The sequence below is a fragment of the Danio rerio genome, chromosome 11 (assembly GCF_049306965.1).
Source record: "Danio rerio strain Tuebingen ecotype United States chromosome 11, GRCz12tu, whole genome shotgun sequence".
NCBI classification, from domain to species: domain Eukaryota; kingdom Metazoa; phylum Chordata; class Actinopteri; order Cypriniformes; family Danionidae; genus Danio; species Danio rerio.
The window spans coordinates 2641504-2663261 of record NC_133186.1 but is presented as its reverse complement, the minus strand read 5'-3'; the positions used below and the strand labels follow the sequence as shown (position 1 = coordinate 2663261).

The 21758-nt window shown below is 36.5% G+C and overlaps 1 protein-coding gene across 9 annotated transcripts; it reads right to left on the bottom strand.

Moving 5' to 3' along the window:
* Positions 1-1485: 1485 nt before the first annotated feature.
* On the bottom strand, positions 1486-18934 carry dnajc14 (DnaJ (Hsp40) homolog, subfamily C, member 14). Of its 9 annotated transcripts, none has more exons than XM_009305773.5 (10): positions 18610-18934; positions 13941-15208; positions 12690-12788; positions 11682-11788; positions 9942-10061; positions 9679-9839; positions 8969-9071; positions 5751-6598; positions 4833-5477; positions 1486-4414 (listed from the first exon to the last, which is right to left on the bottom strand). In XM_009305773.5, the coding sequence occupies exons 2-8, from the start codon at positions 15018-15020 to the stop codon at positions 6295-6297; spliced, it is 1974 nt and encodes a 657-aa protein (XP_009304048.1). In that variant the 5' UTR covers positions 15021-15208; positions 18610-18934; the 3' UTR covers positions 1486-4414; positions 4833-5477; positions 5751-6294. The 9 variants fall into 9 exon arrangements, with proteins under 9 accessions (XP_009304048.1, XP_073772339.1, XP_073772341.1 ...); XM_073916242.1 differs by having other exon boundaries at positions 3361-4400; positions 4823-5477; XM_068224257.2 differs by having other exon boundaries at positions 4202-4414; positions 9952-10061.
* Between the last annotated feature and the right edge of the window lie 2824 nt (positions 18935-21758).

The window sequence follows — 21758 nt, the reverse complement described above, 5'->3', positions numbered from 1 at the left end:
CTATCAAAAAATGTTTTATTATAATTTAATAAAACAAGAACACATGAATATTTAAAAGAATAGTTTAGATTAAAAATGTTAAATATTGTGTAAAAGCAAGCTAAATCTACTTGTATAAACTATCAATGTTTTAAAAGTTGTAAAAACTATAATAAACTAAATCAACATGGAAAACTTATAAAGGAATGTTATTTTAATGAAAATAATTCAACCATTATGATAAGCAAAGTTAAAAATGACCTTTTTTAAATAAAAAGTTTAAAGTTTTATTGAGATTCATTGTTGATTTTATGGGTTTTGGCCAGATTGGGTAGTCATTTATGAACAAAGGGAAATGAAGACCTGTTTAAACAAGATTTAAGACCTACAGCACAATATTTCAGCATATTTAAGAGTTAGGCCTAAAGCCTACAAATTGTATTTTGAGGTTTAAGACATTTTATGACCCCGCAGAAACCCTGATTGAGGAAAAAGAGAAAACAACAATCTGACATCTTCTGAAGTCTTTTAAAATCCTTTAATTTATGAAATCGATCATTTGCTTTAAGGTCCGGCGACTCCGGCGTTAAACAAGCGCTTGAACTGAAAGTCAGCAACAGGTTTGTGTGAACAGTTTTATGTTCAGCTGTACAGAGGGAAAGCAGTCTGTGTTTCAAAGCAAATGAGGCGGATTTTAAATTAAATACTGAGTTAAGTCATTAGTTTAAAACGGACAAGAACCTGTAGATTCGGAGAGAAAGAGTCGCTCCGGCAAACGAATCTTTCAAGATGATTCCTGAGCGGGAAAGAAAATGTTTAGTTTAAACTTTTAAATCATTTCAGATATTTGATTTCTGTGATTTCACTCATGGTTTATTTTGCTAACTGTGAATGTAAAAAGACAATGGAGTCTCTATTTTAACATTAGGGACCAAATACATGAACGAACAAATTACATGAACTGAATCAGTCAAGTGATTCGTTGGCATAGTTTATCGCAAAAAAAAGATTCAAATCTTCAGATTCAAGGTATGAACAATAAATTCTATGCTTATGGGGTAGATTGTAAATTAAATAATGAATAAAGTCACGAGTTAAGGACAGACGTCAAGAATCTGTAGATCCGGAGCGAAAGAGTCGCTCCGCCTAATGAATCTTTCCACATGATGTCTGAGGGGGAAATGTTCGTCTTTTTAAACCTATAGTAGACTTTAAAACAGATTTCTGTGATTTAAATGGTGGTTTATTTTGCTCACTGTTAATACAATGGACAATGGAGTCTCTATTTCAACATTAGAGATCAAATACATGAACGAACAAATAACGTGAACTGAATCGGTTAAATGATTCGTTGCGCAGGCATAGCGTTTGATTAGAAAAAAATTCAAACGATTCAATTCTTCCAATTCAAGGTGTGAACAAGTAATTCTCGTGGATATTAACCCAAGAAATCAAAGCATTTCTTTGCTTAACAAATGATTTGAAACGATGAAAAGATTCGATCCACTTAAATGAATCAAAACGGTTTTAATATTGAACTGCTGAATTCTGAGGCTTGAATAAGTGGTGAAATGATGATAAACTCTGGTGAATAGGCCCAGGAACTCTGGGAAATCTCACCCACGTCTTTTTCCTGTTCTCCTTCTAGTAGCAGATGAAGAGAAAGTCATCCCTGAGGTCTGAGTGTGATTTTTACATTAGTCCTAATGTGATCATATCACTAAACATTCAGCATCTCCCTCAACACTTTCCAGCAGATTCAAGCCTGGCAAAACCAGAAACATGGTAAAACATCACCTTTAAAATAATGAAAGTAGATATATATAAATGTCATTATTACCTTCATGTCATTTAGAACTGTTTGTTTTGTCATGGAAGACAAATGAAAAATAAAATAAAAATCTGCTTCATTTCAAAACAGGACTACAAATGATTCAACATCAAACCCAACAAAGGGTTAGTTCACGCAAAAATGAACCTCAAGTGGTTATAAACCACTTCTATTAAACACAAAAGAAGATAATATGAGGAATGTTGGAAACCTGTAACCACTGATGTTCATAGTAGGGGAAAAAATACTATGGAAGTCAATGGTTACAGGTTTACAACATTCCTCAAAATATCTTCTTTTATTAAACACAAAAGAAACAAACTAAAATTGATAAATAATGGCAGGATTTTCATGTTTGGGTGAAATATTCCTTTAGATTTTCATATTCATGAGTAAAATAAGGTCTGTGCTAAACAACTCGGGAGGTTTTATTGTAAAGCTGCTGAAAACATCACTACATCAACATCTGCAGTGTGTGTAATGCACATTGGAGTCTAAATACTGTCGAGTTAGGTCTATCACAAACCTTACTTTATCAATAAATTGAAATATTAAACAAAACCCATAAGGCATTCTTGATTAAACCTAGTCCTAGTCTTTCAGCTCGTGACATCACTTCCTGCATAAACCTTAAACACTGAATTTCATGCATCAACCTGGACCAGATCTGAGCAGCAAAGCTTAACTGTGGGCTCTTTAATCTGTTCATCGTGGAGCTTGACATTACACTGAAAAGCAAATCACTAGAAAATAATAATAATAAAGGTTTAAATCAACATGAGGGTGATTAAAGGGATAGTTCACCCAGAAATGAACATTTACTCACCCTTCACTTAACTGAAACCAGTTTCTCCTGTTAAACACAAAAGAAGAGATTTTGAAGAATGCTGGAAACCTGCAACCATTGACTTCAATAGTAGGAAAAACTAATCCTATGGAAGCCAATGGTTACCGGTAGCATTCCTCGAAACATCTTCTTTTGTGTTCAACAGGAGAAAAAACCTCACTTGAGTGTGAATAAATAAACGGACAGTTCACCTAAAAGTGAAAATGTCTGAGGAGATAGTTCACCCAAATAATTATTCAGTGTATATAGTCTCCCTCTAGTGGTGGCAAACTTTTATGATGTTTCTTTCCTTTGTTGAATACTAAAGTAAAGCTGAAAACCGGTAACTATTGACTTTCATTGTAGGAAAAACAAATACTATGGAAGTCAGTGGTTACCGGTTTTTGTAGATCTGAGGACGATCTGAAACACACGGCATATTAAAGCACAGGTTGATTACTGCTGATGTTTTTATCTAATCTAGAGGTTTCTAAAAGGAAATGCCATCATTATTCTTTTCTTGTTTCATTTCCTCTGTTGAACACAAAATAGGTTTTGAAGAATGTTAGAAAAACCGGTAACTATTGACTTTTTATAGTGTTTGTATTTCCTACTATGAAAGTCAATGGATAAAGGTTTGTAACATTCTTCAAAATATCTTCTTTTGTGTTTAACAGAAGAAAAAAAGAAGGTTTGAAACGGGTAACCATTGACAAATATAGTATTTGTTTTTCTTACTATGGAAGTCAATGGTTACCGGTTTTTGTAGATCTGAAACACACAGGATATTAAAGCACAGGTTGATTACTGCTGATGTTTTTTTTTCTAATCTAGAGGTTTCTAAAAGGAAATGTCATCATTATTCTTTCTTTTCTTGTTTTATTTCTTCTGTTGAACACAAACGAAGATGTTTTGAAGAATGTTAGAAAAACCGGTAACAATTGACTTCCATAGTGTTTGTATTTCCTACTATGAAAGTTAATGGTACATGTTTGTAATATTCTTCAAAATATCTTCTTTTGTGTTTAACAGAAGAAAATAAAAGGGTTTAAAACCGGTAACCATTGACTTCCATAGTATTTGTTTTTCATACTATAGAAGTCAATGGTTACCGGTTTTCAGCTGTCTTCAAAATAACTTATTTAGTGTTCAACAGAAGAAAGAAAACTCCAAAGGTTTGCAACCACTAGATTTTGAATTTTTTTATTAAGTGAAATGTCCTTTTAAAGAGAAAGTTTTTCTTGTAAATTACTCACTCTGTACTCTCCCTCTAGCGGTTGAAAGCATTTATGAATTTTTTTTCTTCTGTTGAACACTAAGATATTTTGAAGAAAGCTGAAAACCAGTAACCATCGACTTTCATAACAGGAAAACAAGCACTACAGAAGTCAATGGTTACAGGTTTTTAACTTTCTTCAACATATTATACAGAGTTCAACTGAAAAAGAAAACTCATAAGGGTTTGCAGCCACTAGATTACAATCAACATTCTTCAAAACATCTTCTTTTGTATTCAACAAAGGAAATAATCTCACTTGAGTGTGAAACTATAAGGACATTTTCACTTTTAGGTGAACTGTCTCTTTAAAGGGATTTAAATTTGAAATTTACTGGCTACACACTCTCCCTCTGGTGGTTGCAAAGTATTTTATTCTTCAGTTGAACACTAAATAAGATATTTTGAAGAAAGCAAAAAAAAAAAAAAACGGTAACCATTGACTTCTATAGTGTTTGTTTTTCTTACTATGGAAGTCAATGGGTACCGTTTTTTTGTAGATCTGAGAATGATCTGAAATGCACAGGATATTAAAGCACAGGTTAATTACTGCTAATGTTTTTTCTAAGGTTTCTAAAAGGAAATGCCATCATTTATTCTTTCTTTTCTTTTTTTATTTTCTCTGTTGAGCACAAAAGAAGATGCTTTGAAGAATGTTGGAAAGTGGTAACCACTGACTTCCATAGTGTTTGTTTTCCTACTACGGAAGTTACGTGTTTAAAATATTCTTTAAAATAACTTATTTTGTGTTCAACAGAAGAAAAGAAAAGGGTTTGAAAACCTGTAACCATTGACTTCCATAATATTTGTTTCTCATACTATGGAAGTGGTTACTAGTATTTAACTTTCATTAAAATAACAGTGTTCAACAGAAGTAAGAAAACTCAAAGGTTTGCACTAGATTTTCAATTGCTTCCAACATTTTTCAAAACATCTTCTTTTGTGTTCAACATGTAAAGAATCTCACTTAAGTGAAACAATAAGGAAAGTTTCCCTTTTAGGTGAACTGTCCCTTTAAAGATAATAACACTCATTATTTACTCACGCCTGTGTGGGTTTAAACCCTTTTGAGTTTCCTTTGTTAAAAACAAAAGAAGAGATTTAGAAGAATGCTGGAAACCTGTAACCATTGGCTTTCATAGTAGGAAAAACAAACACCATGGAAGTCAATGGTTATCAGTTTCCAACATTCTTCAAAACATCATCTTCTTCAGAACGAATCTCACTTGAGTGTGAAAAAATATGCAACGTTTCATTTTTAGGTGAACTGTTTCTTTAAAGATAATAACACTCATTATTTACTCACCCCTGTGTGGTTTTAAACCCTTATGAGATTATTTCTTCTGCTAAACACAAAGAGAGATTTTGAAGAATGTTAAAAACCTGTAACCATTGGCTTTTATAGTAGGAAAACAAACACCATGGAAGTCAATGGTTACCGGTTTCCAACATTCTTCAAAACAACTTCTTTTGTGTTCAACAGGAGAAACTCACTTGAGTGTGAATAAATGTGGAATATTTTACTTTTAGGTGAACTGACCCTTTAAAGGTAATAATACTCACTCCTGTGTGATTTCAAACCCTTATGCGATTATTTCTTCTGTTAAACACAAAAGAAGATATTTTGAAGAATGTTGGAAACCTGTAACCATTGGCTTTCATAGTAGGAAAAACAAATACTATGGAAGTCAATGTTTACAGGTTTCCAACATTCTTCAAAACATCATCTTTGGTGTTCAACAGAAGAACAAATCTCACTTGAGTGTGAATATATATGAAACGTTTCACTTTTAGGTGAACTGACCCTTTAAAGATAATTACACTAGCGATTTACTCACCCCTGTGTGGTTTTAAACCCTTCTGAGATTATTTCTTCTTTTAAACACAAAAGAAGATATTTTGAAGAATGTTAAAAACCTGTAACCATTGGCTTTTATAGTAGGAAAACAAACACCATGGAAGTCAATGGTTACCGGTTTCCAACATTCTTTAAAACGTCTTCTTTTGTGTTCAACAGAAGAAAGGTTTGAAACGAGTATAGTGTGAACAAACGATGACAGAAATGCATATTTGGGTGAACTATCCCTTTAAATAATGTCATTTGTCAACATATTCTTCAGATCGACCACAGGAAATCATTCAGGAGTCCTTCTGCGAATGCAAATGCAGGTTAATCTGTGACGAGAGATAACAAAAAAAGCAAGAAACGTCCGTCATTAACCAGCGCTTCTCTGCTCGCTCCTCTGCGAATCTCCATGTTGTGGTTTCATCATCAGGAAGCTTGAAAAGCACCAACACTGAATCAGGAGACGGTCTCCTGGTGTGGTTCTCTCATGTGCGAAAACACACACGCCGCTGCATCTGTGTGTTTTTCTCCGCATTTCAGCGCTGGAACGGTTTGCGCACTTTCTTGCGGCGGCGTGGAGGTTTTGCTCCTTCAGTCCAGTGTTCGCTAGCATCGCTACGCTGAGCCCCGGCGCTGAAAAAGCCCGGCTGAGGAGGAGATCCTGAAAACATGGGAGGAGCTCCAGCGGAGGGTCCGGGGCCGTGATGAGGAGGGTTTCCTGCAGGGAAGAATCCTCCGTTTGCAGACGCGTCACTGGGAGAGCCAGTCTGGAAGAAGCGGTTGAAGAAATCCTGCAGGTCTGCTGGAGAACCCCCGCCTGCTGCGTGATCTGAGGATGATCTGAAACACAGGATAGAAGCACAATGCTATTGATTTTTTGAGGTTTCTAAAAGGAAATGTCATCATTTATTCTTTCTTTTCTTGTTTTATTTCATGTTGAACACCAAAGATGATGTTTTGAAGAATGTTGGAAACCGGTAACTATTGACGTCCATGGTATTTGTTTTTCCTTCTATGAAAGCCAATGGTTACAGGTTTTCAACATTCTTCAAAATCTCTTCTTTTGTGTTTAGCAGAAGAAATAATCTCCTAAGAGTTTAAAACCACACAGGAGTGAGTAAATAATGAGTGTTATTATCTTTAAAGGGTCAGTTCACCTAAAAGTGAAAAGTTCCATATTTATTCACACTCGAGTGAGATTCGTTCTTCAGTTGAACACAAAAGAAGATGTTTTGAAGAATGTTGGAAGCTGATAACCATTGACTTCCATGGTGTTTGTTTTTCTTACTATAAAAGCCAATGGTTACAGGTTTTCAACATTCTTCAAAATCTCTTCTTTTGTGTTTAGCAGAAGAAATAATCTCATAAGGGTTTAAAACCACACAGGGGTGAGTAAATCGCTAGTGTTGTTATCTTTAAAGGGTCAGTTCACCTAAAAGTCAAAGTTCCATATTTATTCACACTCAAGTGAGATTTGTTCTTCTGTTGAACACCAAAGAAGATGTTTTGAAGAATGTTGGAAACCGGTAACCATTGATGTCCATGGTGTTTGTTTTTCCTACTATGAAAGCCAATGGTTACAGGTTTCCAGCATTCTTCAAAATCTCTTCTTTCGTTTTTAACAAAAGAAACTCAAAAGGGTTTAAACCCACACAGGGGTGAGTAAATAGCGAGTATCACTGCAAAAAATGCTTTCTTACTTATATTTTTTTATCTTGTTTCTAGTCCAAATATCCTAAGTTTTAAAATCAATAAGCATTTTCTAGACAAGCAAAACATATAGTCTTGTTTTAAGAAATAATATGCCAAAATTAAGTAAGTTTTTCCTAAAAACAAGCAAAATAATCTTATGTTGAAAGGGAAAAACCGGAATATTTTGCTTACCCCATTGGCAGATTATTTTGCTTCTTTTTAGGAAAAACTTACTTAATTTTGGCAGATTATTTCTTAAAACAAGACAATATGTGTTGCTTGTCTAGAAAATGCTTTTTGATTTAAAACGTTTGGATATTTAGACTAGAAACAAGACAAAAAATCTAAGAAAAGCATTTTTTGCAGTGTGTTATTATCTTTAAAGGGTCAGTTCACCTAAAAGTGAAAAGTTCCATATTTATTCACACTCAAGTGAGATTCGTTCTTCTGCTGAACACAAAAGATGATGTTTTGAAGAATGTTGGAAACTGATAACCATTGACATCCATGGTGTTTGTTTTTCCTTCTATGAAAGCCAATGGTTACAGGTTTCCAGCATTCTTCAAAATCTCTTCTTTTGTTTTTAACAAAAGAAACTCAAAAGGGTTTAAACCCACACAGGGGTGAGTAAATAGCGAGAATCACTGCAAAAAATGCTTTCTTACTTATATTTTTTTTTCTTTTTTCTAGTCCAAATATCTTAAAAGTTCTTAAATCAAGGAGCATTTTCTAGACAAGCAAATAGAAATAATCTGCCAAAATTAAGTTTTTCCCTAAAACAAGCAAAATAGTCTGCCAATGATGTAAGCAAAATAATCTTATGTTGAAAGGAAAAACAGGATTATTTTGCTTACACCATTGGCAGATTATTTTGCTTCTTTTAGGGAAAAACTTAATTTTGGCAGATTATTTCTTAAAACAAGACAATATGTGTTGCTTGTCTGGAAAATGCTTCTTGATTTAAGAACGTTTAGATATTTGGACTAGAAAAAAGACAAAAAAATTACGTAAAAAAAGCATTTTTTGCAGTGTATTATTATCTATAAAGGCACAGTTCACCTAAAAGAGAAAAGTTCCATATTTATTCACACTCAAGTGAGATTCGTTCTTCTGTTGAACACAAGATAATTTGAAGAATGTTGGAAATCGGTAACCATAGACTTCCATGGTGTTTGTTTTTGCTGCTGAAAGTAGGTGGTTACTGGTGTTCATCTTTCCCTCAGTGTTCAACAGATGAATGAAAACTAGGTTTGCAACCACTAGAGGGAGAGTGTGTAGTGAGTAAATTACATTTTTTGTGTGAACTATCCCTTTAAAGGAACAGTTCACCTAGTAGTTAACATTTGTTGTCACTCTCAAGAGAATTTCTATCTTCTGTTGAACATAAAAGAAGATGTTCTGAAGAATGTTGGAAACGGGTAACCATTAACTTCCATAGTATTTGTTTTTCCTACTATGAAAGTCAATGGTTACACGTTTGTAACATTCTGCAGAATATCTTCTTTTGTGAATGTTTACCTGTGGCGGCTGGGCCCACTGCTACCTTTAGAGCCGAAGGAGATGTGATACGGCACTCGGTGTGTGTCTGGAGAGATGCTGATCCGCTGACAGCCTGCCCACTCTGAACAACACACAGAGAAATGCTTCAGAGATCTGAGGCCTGTAGCATGAAGCTGGATTAGCTAGCTGGGTATCCTAGGTTTTAGATCGAGTTCAAGGTCAACTTTATTTGTATAGCACCTTAAAAGAAAACATGAATGCTGACCAAAGTGGGTAAATTAACAAACGATTCAAGAAAGACAGTATAGAGTACGGCGACGCAGTGGCGCAGTAGGTAGTGCTGTCGCCTCACAGCAAGAAGGTCGCTGGTTCGAGCCTCAGCTGGATCAGTTGGCATGTCTGTGTGGAGTTTGCATGTTCTCCCTGCATTCGCATGGGTTTCCTCCGGGTGCTCCGGTTTCCCCCACAGTCCAAAGACATGCGGTACAGGTGAACTAGGTAGGCTTAATTGTCCATAGTGTATGAGTGTGAATGAGAGTGTTTGGATGTTTCCCAGCTGGAAGGGCACCGCTGCATAAATCATGTGCTGGATAAGTTGGCGGTTCATTCCACTGTGGTGACCCCAGATTAATAAAGGGACTAAGCCGAGAAGAAATTGAATGAATGAGTATAGAGTACATTACATTAAAATATAAAAGTAATCTTAAACAAGCCCCAAACTATCCTACCAGTGATGTCAAAGACTTTTCCGTCCATGAATGCGAAGAATGTAATGCGCAGTCCCAGCATGCTGGACTCGGCCCACAGGTCTCCCTCCTCGGCACCGTGCCATTTATTACATTCAGCACAGAATCGAGCCTCGCCGGGCTCTCGGTCCATCTCAAAGCGCCTGTGGAGGAAACCAAGAGCACATCAAGACACAAAAGCACAGGGCAGGACATCCGTATCCATACATCTGAAAGCTCACAGCTGAAACGGCAGTAATACGCACTTGTGCTTGCCTTCACATTTAGTGCACATCATGGTGTTCATGGCTTCCTTCAGGTCGTCCTGTAGTTTGGTCAGGAACTCGTTCATGGATTTGGAAAGCTCCGTAGCTGCCATTCGCTTCCTATAGACACACCGTATAAAAGCACACAGAGATTATTACAGAGGTTTGTGTTTCTGCCTCCCATCAAATTTGCATTATTGCAGACTATTTAAAAACATTGATTTCTAAGAGTGTAACTGATCACGTCCCACAGTTCAGAAAGCAAATGACCCACAGATTAATCACTTTATTTTTACTTGTAGATAAACCCAACATTTGTAGCGATGGCGTCATTCAAATCGCATGCATGAAAGCATTCTGACTTTCCTGTAAACAAAGATGATGGAAAAAGTTGTGGCGGCACCCAAATGGTTTCTTAGGTTATTAAAGGTGTTTTCTGTCACTTCTTGTTTAGCCTGCATTATTGCATTCAGTGTAAAGTTGCGCAATTAACCATTAAAAGATCGGGATCTCAATTCAAATACCCAAGCAACCTAAAGTATAAATTGATGATGATTAACATATGTTTTTTAATCCTATGTGCTGCATTCAAAACTGATGATAGATTCAGTTTTTACACTTTTCAGTTCGTTACGAAGTTATAAATGATTCAATAACACAGATGTACTGTTTATAGCTCAGATATAAACACTGATGCTTATGGTAAAGATTAAAATCACAGTTTAATGCACTGACGCTGTTGAATGTTGTAGCAATTACACCCTTTAACCAGTAGGTGGTGACAAACCACCATCAAATTTGTCATTGAATAGTTCTTCATAAATGATTCATCTAGTAATGAAATATGACGTTTTATGAGTGAATAACTGAATCATTCATTGAAAATAAATATAATGTGTTGTACAAGATTAAATGTTACATTTTTACATTTATCAGCAACATTAGCGAACATCCTTTTACACAATATTGATTTAATTTTCCTTCTTAATTCAGGTGGTCATTTCTTGATTTGTATTATAATTACAGGTTCTAAGTTCTGTGTGTTAAAATCAAATGTAGTACTTTTTTTTTTGAATAAACTGAAAGCAAATGACATTTGTCGTCTCCTTTTTTACCGATTCAAAAAATGGTTCCATCCATGACTCAAAAAACGTAGTGTGATCCGAACTGTGAGATTTGTGACACCACTATTTATTTCACATCATATATCATTATAATATATATTCACACTATTAGGCTTTGGTGTGCATGAAAGACAATGCAACAGATATTCGCAATGCAAGTTATTTTTGATAACAATATTGTTCACATTTGATTGTGAAGAACATTTACTATTTTTATAACAATATTTGAAAGTGAAGGTGTTTAATGTTATGGTTAGTTAAAAGTTCATTTTCCGCCATATCAGCATCTAAGGCTAAATTCATGACAAAAACAAATTGCAATAATTCAAAACATCCAGAAAAACAAGCAGAACACTAAACTACTCATTAAAAAAAGATTCTGTTAAACGATGCATATTAGTGAATGTAATGGTATCAAATATAATCAGTAAGTTCTGATCTATCAGTAAAAAACAAAATGAGTTCACGTTTTTTTCTCTCTGAATCATCAGTACAATTATAAATTCTTGCATCAAAATCGAGGTATTATTTTTAATAAATCTCCGCACATTTAATTAATACCATATTAATGTCAGTAAATGAGTGTAGAGTTGGTTGTTTTTGCGACGGCACTCACAGTTCATACTCTCTCCGCGTCTCTGGATTGCTGACGATGTCCCACGCTGCTCTCAACACCTTGAACGCCTCTCCAGCCCCCGGGTGCTTGTTTTTGTCAGGATGAACCTGCGCACAATTTATTATTCTATATATATCCAGGGCAACCCTTGCACCAAATATTCAATATATGATTTACAATCATATCGGTTTCTTCATAATCAGTTATTGTTCAAAAAAACATACAAATACTGATAAAAAAAAGTCTTTTTGATCAATGAGAAATATTCCAGAATGCATTTCGAAAATGCAAAGAGAAAACCATTTTAAACAATTCCTTTAAAATATTTGACAAATCTAAAATCATTTAAAAATATTAGAGCTGTCAAAAGATTAATTGCATGCAAAATCAATGCTTGTGTGTGTGTGTATGCATGTATATACATACACACATACATGCACATTTTTAAAAAGCACAGATGTATATATTTGAGAAAATGTTTCTTTATATTTACCAATAAAATATACATTTTTTAATATAAAATGTAACTACATATTAATAACAACAATTGTTTATATCTATTATTTTTTGCTCTTATTATTTACATTATAAATATTTTGGTTTTATATTGTTTTGCATTTTATATATTTTTTATTCACACAAACTCCATATTTATTTGCAGTAAGCACACAAATTATGTAAATACAAACTTTTATTTTACATGCAATTATGCGTTTGACAGCACAAAAATAAACATTCTAATAATATTCATACACAAGTTACAAATAGGTATTTCTTTCCCTTTCAATGTGCAAGTCTTAACTGGCCATTTCTACAAGCTGTTCAAGTCTCCTTTTCAAAGTGGTAATTATTTCTTTTATTTACAAATGTATTCAATTCATACAATTTCTAGTTTATACAATTATCCTGTAGCATTTGCCATTTCTCATTGATGCACAGATTCAAAGCCTGTTCATCAAACCTTCATCTGCTTGTTTGAATGAGTGTTTTAGTGTACTGTATGTTCACCTGCACCGCCAGCTGTCTGTACGCTCTCTTCAGCTCAGACTCAGTGGCATGAACATCCACTCCCAGAACATTAAACGGGTCCAACTCCTCTTCAGGGATCTGAAGCACAGCACATGGTGAGAATGCAGTAATATATAAACACTCTACTATTCTCTAGAGTTAAACTGTTGAGTTTTACCATTTTCCATCTATTCAGCCCATCACCGGGTCTGACAGGAGTACTTTTAGCTTAGCATAGATCATTGAATCAGATTAGACCATTAGCATCTCTCTCAAAAATTACCAAAGAGTAAGGATAAATTTCCAGTTTAAAGCTTGACCCTTTTATAGTTACACCATGTACTAAGATGAAAACTTGTTATTTTTCTAGACCGATATGGCTAGGATTATTTTCAGATGTTAATGGTCTAATCCAATTCAATGATCTGTGCTAATAAAAATTATTTTAATGGAAAACACTACTTTAAAAAAAGACTAATTTTACAGCTTCTCTAGAGTTAAATTATTGAGTTTTACTATTTTTTAATCCATTCAGAAAATCTCCAGGTCTGGCAGGAACATGTTTAGCTTAGCTTAGCATAGATCATTGAATCTGATTAGACCATTAGCATCTCGCTCAAAAATTACCAAAAAGTTCCGAAAAATTCTAGTTTAAAGCTTGACTCTTTTATAGTTACGTTATGTACCAAGATTAAAAGTTACTATTTTTCTAGACCGATATGGCTAGGACTATTTTCAGATGCTAATGGTCTAATCCGATTCCATGATGCATGCTAATAAAAAATATTTAATGGAACACTACTTAAAAAAACAACTCATTTTACAGCTTCTCTTGAGTTAAACAGTGGAGTTTTACCATTTTTCAATCCCTTTAGCCCATCTCTGGGTCAGACAGGAGCACTTTTAGCTTAGCTTAGCATAGATTATTGAATCAGATTAGACCATTAGCATTATGCTTAAAAATGCTTAAAATTCAGTTTAAAGCTTGATTCTTCTGTAGTTACATCATATAGTAAGATGAACATTTGCTAGGATCATTTTCAGATGCTAATGGTCTAATCCAATTCAATGACTTATGCTAAGCTAAGCTAAAAGTGCTCCAGCCAGACCCGGAGATCGGCAGAATGGATTTAAAAAATGGTAAAACTCAACTCTTTAACACAAAGATATTAAATATTTCCAAAAATAAGTGTAGTGGTCCTTCAAAACGCCAGACAATTTTTAGCATTTTTGAACACTCAAACCCCCTACCTTGGCCAGTGCCAGCAGCCTCTGCAGCTCCTCACCAGGTTGCCACTTCTCTGCTCCCCTGTTAGGAGACTCTGGATTTGAGTTTTCGCTCCCAGCGCCTCGTTTAAAGCGCCAGCCACGAATCCTCACACACAGATCCGAGACTTTCCTCCAAATCCTGCTGCTCTGAAACGCAAGCCACCATTTCCGTCCCCTCTCTCCCGCCAGCCTTCCAACAACACACTTCATCATCTGAGATCCTGCGCTTAGAGCTACTCTGACAAATCCTAAAGTGGAAAGAAGAGAGTTTCGAGCTTTACAAGTAGACCGGACGATCCCGTCAATTAAAGCTACAGTCCAACACCGGCTCCAGTCCACGATCCGCCTCATGTCCTGCGTCAAGCCTGGAATATCGGTGACCTTAGAAAGCATTTGAGTGCCAAAATCGTACAGTGCAATTCCAGACGACTCCACCAGGAGGCCACAGCGGTGCGTCAGAGAAATAATGAGCTCTACGAACATATGAATGCAGGAGATGCACCAAGGACTGACGAAATCCGACAGGAAATCCCGACACACCATGACCAGCGGGATACCGTTTTTCCTGCGCACGCGGCTGTGATTGTGCAGATGGTGGTTGCGTCGTCTCACCTGCTTATGTCTGCTGGATGCAAGGAAGGATTTATGAGGCATGGATGATGAGGATGATGATGTCCAAGATTGGGTTTGATCATAAAATCCCGTCCCCAATCCGCTCTTCTTGGACTTTCCCTTCCTCCCGGATCCAGCATTCCGGGATTTAGTTTCTCCTTCGTCCCGTAACTCATCCGATTTCTCCTCATCCTCCGCTTGATTGTCAATCAGATCTTCGGTTTTGGCGTTTTGTTCTTCATTCTCATCTAAATCAAAGTCTTCATCTGGGAATTCGCAATCGAAATCGTCCATTGCTTCATGTTCACACTCGAAGGGTCCGTGATGCGTGTCGTTTTCAAGATACGAACTGGCCAAAGACACACTGGGAGTCTCACGGTCAGTGTTTTCCTCTACTGTATCCCAGTGTACAGCCATATCCGCTTCCATCTTGCTCAAATACCTGAACATTCACTCCTTCACGCTTAAAAGATCCATCACGAGCTTCAGGGCGGCAGCAGACTTAGACATGCGTGCATTGCATTTATCATCCGTCTCATATTTACAAAGGAAACACTACCACCGGGGGTCTTCAGCATGTCCAGCATTGCAGAAGATCAGAGGTGGACATTTGCGAATCACAGCAGTATTGTGAACGCCTGCAAATCAGAAGAAATCTGTCAACAACATACTACACTAAAAATGAACAGTGGAATCAAGAACTGAGTCACTTAAACATTAATGAAAGTTCATTGCACTTAATAGACATCGGTTATGTAAACAGGTCGGACCCAAAAAAAAAAAAAGGTTAATAGCTCTTCGAGAATTCCCCTTTAAAGCTCTAATAAAATCATGGCAGTTTAGTGACTGTCGCTTTAAATTCATATGAGATTGTGCTCTTTTCAAGAGGCCGGAGCTACAGATGCCTGTGTGTCAGCATAGTGGCAGATTCAAAAACAAGACTGATGTCCATTGTTAATGAGGGAAAGATGGTCACTAGTGGGCGGGGATTTCCACCTTTGAATGACACATACAAAGGGAGAATGTCAATCAATACATTTATTTAGACCATTAGAAGCTGGTTAAATTCGCACACTGTTGCCACAAGACTGTTTAAACCATAGACTGTAAAATATATGGACGTAGTATCCGTGACGTCACCTATAGGTTTCTAAAGAGCGCAAAAGAAGCCACAAGTAGATGCGGACAACCGTTGCTATTTTGTTCGCGCGTCATCAAACCCACGGCGGGATACCAAACAAGGGCAAAGAGGCGGAGAGTGAGCAGAGCTACAGACACCTGCTGGCATTTAGCTTGGACCTGGTTCAGACACACTTTACTTTGGGAGAACGCTCAATACTTTATCACCTGCGACTCGTTTGTATTCAGATCACTTGTGCTTGGTTGTACATTATATCAATAAAGTGTTTAAACTTTTAAAAACACTGCTGTAATACATTGAGCCACTAAACATTGTTCTTATGACGTTTTTCAACAGGAGGAAAACGCGAATTACTTACAAACACTTCAGATATAGTCTGTATAAGTTAATGTAAGACTATTGATGAAATCCAGCATAACACTGTATGATAACGCTTCAGATGACGGTTCTAGAGCCTACAGCTAATCAATCCATCAGATTCTGGAGTGCATTACAGCTCTAAATATAAATATAAACGATAAATGATCTTAAATAAAACAAATACATGTATAGAGATTGTATACAAGTATATAACTTTACTCACATGTGAAACGAAGGCCACGTGAATGGTTTGTGAGCACAATTAAGTGCACTCAGCATGCCATGCCATCTAATAATTGTAGGAAACAAGTCCAAAAGGCAGTTGACTGTGTGAAGCCACATAAAACAACACAGAAATACGATAAATATGCCGAGTTCAGTGACTAATCTGCAGGATTCAGCTGAGGTGACGTGACGGCGACCAACGAGACCTAGCTGTCACTCAAGTGGCCACGCCCTTAATTATGTAAACTTAATATAACTTAATATAAAGGAAACGGATGAGTTATAAAAGAATTCACCCCCCTAACAGTTGTCATGAAGGGTAATATTAGCTGTATTAACCAAAATCTTTTTTTGTACCAGGCTGTAAACACCGTTTTTTCTGCTGTAAAGTTGGCCATTCTAACAGTGGGCTCAATTGAAATTTGCTCTGTTTTGGAGCCAGGAGCGGCCAGGACTAGCGGAATTTCGAATGAATTGCAGTTTTAGTTACTTCTGTATTGGCTTCCTGAGGGAGAGCGGGAGGTTGCCGCTTGGTTTAAACCCCTTATAAAAGTGATGTTTGCCTAACAAGTCCCCTTCAAAACAATGAATTAACACAATTTAACAAAGTATAACTTAATTATAAGCGTGTAAATACTTCAAATCAGGTTCAAACTAAACTGCAGAAATTGAGTTTAAAAAGTCTGACATAAATGACAGAGCATGTGTTACTGCTGTTCAAAACCATAGTGGACCTTATCAAGTGTACTTAATCAAATGCACTGCAATAACACCTAAAGGCTTGAGAATACCCATGATGCACTGTGAGGGTTATAACCAAATAAATTATGTCTTATCAGACTCCAGCATGAACAATACATCCATCCAGCCAGGTTCAACGTGTAATATTGCACAATACCGCACAAGAATAATTTAATTGTTTTATTCAATTGAATAAATAAAGTTTATTGCTTGTAAATAAATCATTTTATACAGTTGAAGACAAAGGGTTTATCCCTCCTGTACATGTTTTACTCTTTTTCAAACATTTTCCAGGTTATTTTTCTGTTCTACATTTCTTCTGGACATTATTTCTTAAAATGAATGTGTTGCTTGCAATTTATTTGTAACATTTTCGCGTGCAAGATATTTCTACAGGTTTTTCAGTGTAGTTGCCACAACATAGAAGTATTTTTCGCAAACTCTAAATAGTGAAATCATATTAGCAGCCAATGACTATCAAAGTACATCATTGTTCACAGTCAAATAAGCAGTGTTAATGTTGTTTTCAAGTCATACTTGCATGCTAATTCCGATCGAATATTCAAAGTAAGATGGTAAACAATATAGAGACTTCTAAATGAACAAATGTCTGAATATAAAACCAACTGTACCTCTACAATATATCGTGATATATTGTATCATGACATGTATCATATCGTGGGCCTGTTTCAGAAAGGAGGTTAAGTGAAAACTCAGAGTATTTTAACCCTGAAATAAGAGAAACTCAGGGTTTTCCGTTTCAAAATGGCAGGTTTGTTAAACTGGAGAAAGCAGGGTGAGTCAAACCTGTTTCTGAACGAGAGGTAACTTTAACTCAGAGTAAGTTACCGTGGCAACTTACTCTGTGAACCTAACCTGGTCAGGAGCAGTTTTTATTCTCTAAACTCAGAGTTTCTGTCAGTCTCCTCCCCTTTTTTAAAGACGAAGTTTCCACCCACCGATTTTAATGCTCATTTTGGAGATGCTCATAAAAGCGATTGATGGAAACCTCATGATGCACATAACTTTGGAAAACACACATAAAAAACACGCACAAAACTAATATAAAACAATATAGAGACTAAATGAAGGAATGTGCGAATATAAAACCCACTTTACCTCTATAACATATCGTGATATATTGTGTCGTGACATGTATCATATCGTGAGGCACTTGCCAATACACAGCCCTAATTCACTGTGAACAATGATGCACTTTGATAGCCATTTGCTGCTAATATGATTTCCCCATTTAGAATTTGCAAATAATACTTTTTTGAAATGATATTATTAAGGAGAATGTCTGAATATCCTACTATAAAAATAACGTAACCTCTATTGTTTTAGCAGCTTTCTTTGACGTTAAGTTAGCTTGTTGTTGACTGACTCAAAATTAAACACACGACTGGTAATGCTAGTAAATTAGCAGAACTTAACGCTTTGAGTCACACAGCTAACACTACATAAACAAAACTCATATCGTAGCATTTAATAACGCTTTTCAAGCAGTTCTCAGATCAGAGCCACGAGGGAAGAATGAATGTAAACATGTAAACATCACATGTAACTTACTGAACTCTCCGTCCTGATAAAGTGCATTAGCATCGACTCTCCAGCTGCTGCCAACAGATGCTTTACAGACACAGCTTGTGTTTCTCCTCAGTGTTTATGTCTTATTGTCTTTATATGTGTTTAATCTCTTCATTTGCGGTGCTGTGTTGCTTTAGCGGATATGCTAACAGAGAAGCTGCAACCGCTAGCGTTGCTGCAGCATTACGGTAAACGAACGGCGTACAGGCGGTACAGCTGATCTCGGGTGTAAAACGAGTTTAAAGCAGCTCAGTCCGTCTTCTCGCCTATCTTTAGCTGCTTTCACTGTCCTTCTCTCTCCATTCCTGTTCACTTCCGGGTACAGCAGCAGCAGCGCGGGAACGTCACTTCCGTTTAAGTCATCTTTTCTGTCATCAAAGAGCTTAGAATGACCTAGAGGCGAGCGCCCAGCAACAGCCCCGGATTCCGCCATTTAGGAGTGAAAGCGATCGGCTGTCCATTGGATCTTGTTGCTGTTGCGATGGCAAGCAGCCGCTTTGTTTTTTATTAATTATGTAAAAAGTGCATCAAGGCTGAGATACAACCTGAAAGATGACAAAACAACACTTGCTATCACAATCATCAGCACTTTTAATAGTTTATTTTACAGACTTATAATATGCTGTTATTCCATTGGAGTTTTCATTCCAAAATGGCCGCCGCGCCATCTAGTGGCTGTTTACCGTATTGCACTAGAGTGTCGCCTCTAGGTGATTCTTTGCTGAAATTCTACATAAACTTCTTCCGTCTTCTGAAGATTTTTCAAGTGTATCTCCTCCTAAGCCTTTCAAGCTACATACTTTAAACTTTCGTCAAACCTTAAAAATGATCTGACTCAGGTTGTTATGTCTTTTCTAACTGATCCGACTTTCGGTTTTCCGAAAAACGACCTAGAAAATTCCCAAAAGTCCCATTGATTTAACATTTGTGAGCTCATATCTCTGCATCAGACTATCCTACAGACTAGAGTCTGGCCTCATTCAACACTGTCTAGCCAGCAGCCAATCACTGATGACATTTACACTTACAAGCCACCCCCTAGCAACCAGTTTCAGCACCCTAGCAACTGTCTCATAGACTGTTACTAGCTATTCTGACACATGCTAATAGTTTTAAAATCTTACTGACACACTAATCGTGCTAGAAACATGCTAGCAACACACTAGTGAAATACTAGTCATGCTAACACATGCTAATTCATGCTAACAACATACTAATTCAAGCTAGAAACAATCTGATTCATGCTAGAATCATGCTAGTAACACGCTAGAATCATGCTAGTAACATGCTAATCCAGGTTAGAATCATGCTAGTAACATGGTAATTCATGTTAGAATCATAATAACAACATGCTAATTCATGTTAGAAACACGCTAGTAACATACTAATCCAGGTTAGAATCATGCTAGTAACATAATTCATGCCGGAATCATTCTAATAACATGCGAATTCATGCTAGAATTATGTCAACAATATGCTAATTCATACTAGAATAATGCTAGTACCATGGTAATTTATACCGGAAACATAGTAACATGCTAATTTATGCAAGAATCATGTTAATTCATGCTAATTCATGCTAGAATCATGCTAAGTTATACTAGCAATGTTAGTAACATGCTAATGCATGCTAGAATCATGTTAGTAACATGCTGAATCATGCTAGAAACATGCAAACAACATGCTAATTTATGCTAGAATCATGCTAACAATGTGCTAAATCATAATAGAATCATGTTAACATTATGCTAATTTGTGTCAGAAGCATGCTAATTCAACGCAGGGTAGTATTATGCTATTACGAACCTCAGACACGGATCAACTTTAAAGCTTTTAAACGGGTTTGCTTTACTCTTTAAAGTGGTTGCATTGTTGACTGCTTTTAGTGGAAGGTAACATTTTGTCCATCATCAGAGGTCTCTGTTAACCCTGAACTGTTATGTGAAAATAATTAATTATTCAATAAATAATCCATAATAATTCACTTAATTGTGATTAAAGATGTCATCTGCTCCTTCCCCTGCAGAAAAACCCAGCTTAAACCAGCCTAGGCTGGTTGTAGCTGATCGACCAGGCTGGTTTTGGAGGGGTTTTGGCCATTTCCAGGCTGGTTTCCAGCCATGTCCAGCCTGGTCTTAGCTTGTCAGGCTGGTAAATGACCAGCTAAATCCAGCTAAAATCAGCTTGACCAGCCTGGTTTAAGCTGGACATGGCTGGTTTTGGCTGGGCTCTCCGCCTGGCTAGGCTGGTCAAGCTGGTTTTAGTTGGTCATCTCCCAGCCTGACCAGTTAAGACCAGGCTGGAAATGGCTGGGAACCAGCCTGGAAATGGCCAAAACCCCTCTTAAACCATCCTGGTCAACCAGCTAAAAATAACCAACCAGCTTAGGCTGGTTTAAGCTGGATTTTTCAGTAGGGTCAGCACTTAGATAATACATTTATAATTGTTTAAAAATTCTGCTTATCAGTGTTAGTGGTTATTGTGGTAAAGTTTATTCAAGCTAATTGTGATGTTATGAAACCATCATTTAATGCAATGTAATGTTTTTATTTTCTTTTTTTGTCACAGCACTGGGTGAATGCCATTGTTCCACATTAAAGTAGAGCAAACATTTATAAATCAGTGTAAAGTGCGTGGTCCTCCAGGTGGCGCTGTTGTTTCAGTGATTTCAGTGAGTGATTATTTTATAATCTTGAAGTAAACAATTAAAAAAGTACAACACAGGAATAGTGAGACAAGGCTATGGAGGTATATCTATCTATCTATCTATCTATCTATCTATCTATCTATCTATCTATCTATCTGTCTGTCTGTCTGTCTGTCTGTCTGTCTGTCTGTCTGTCTGTCTGTCTGTCTGTCTGTCTGTCTGACATTCTCTGGCAGCTTATTTTCTTTCTTTCTGTCTATCTATCTATCTATCTATCTATCTATCTATCTATCTATCTATCTATCTATCTATCTATCTATCTATCTATCTATCTATCTATCTATCTATCTATCTATCTATCTATAAAATTATTTGACATTTCATTTCTTCTTCTTTTTCTTTACATGTGCTCACCAACCAGAGAGAGTGACGTGTGGTGCCGGGGAATCCCGCTGCTCAAGCCGCGTCACAGAGCTCCGATCCC

Excerpts from the sequence above, each read along its gene's own strand:
- dnajc14 (XM_073916236.1), bottom strand. The coding sequence starts at position 15,020 with ATGTTCAGGTATTTGAGCAAGATGGAAGCGGATATGGCTGTACACTGG. Across the intron at positions 12,789-13,940 it reads GGCTGCTGGCACTGGCCAAG|ATCCCTGAAGAGGAGTTGGA; the intron begins GTAGGGGGTTTG and ends GCTGTGCTTCAG. Across the intron at positions 9,072-9,678 it reads AAAAGTCTTTGACATCACTG|AGTGGGCAGGCTGTCAGCGG; the intron begins GTAGGATAGTTT and ends TGTGTTGTTCAG.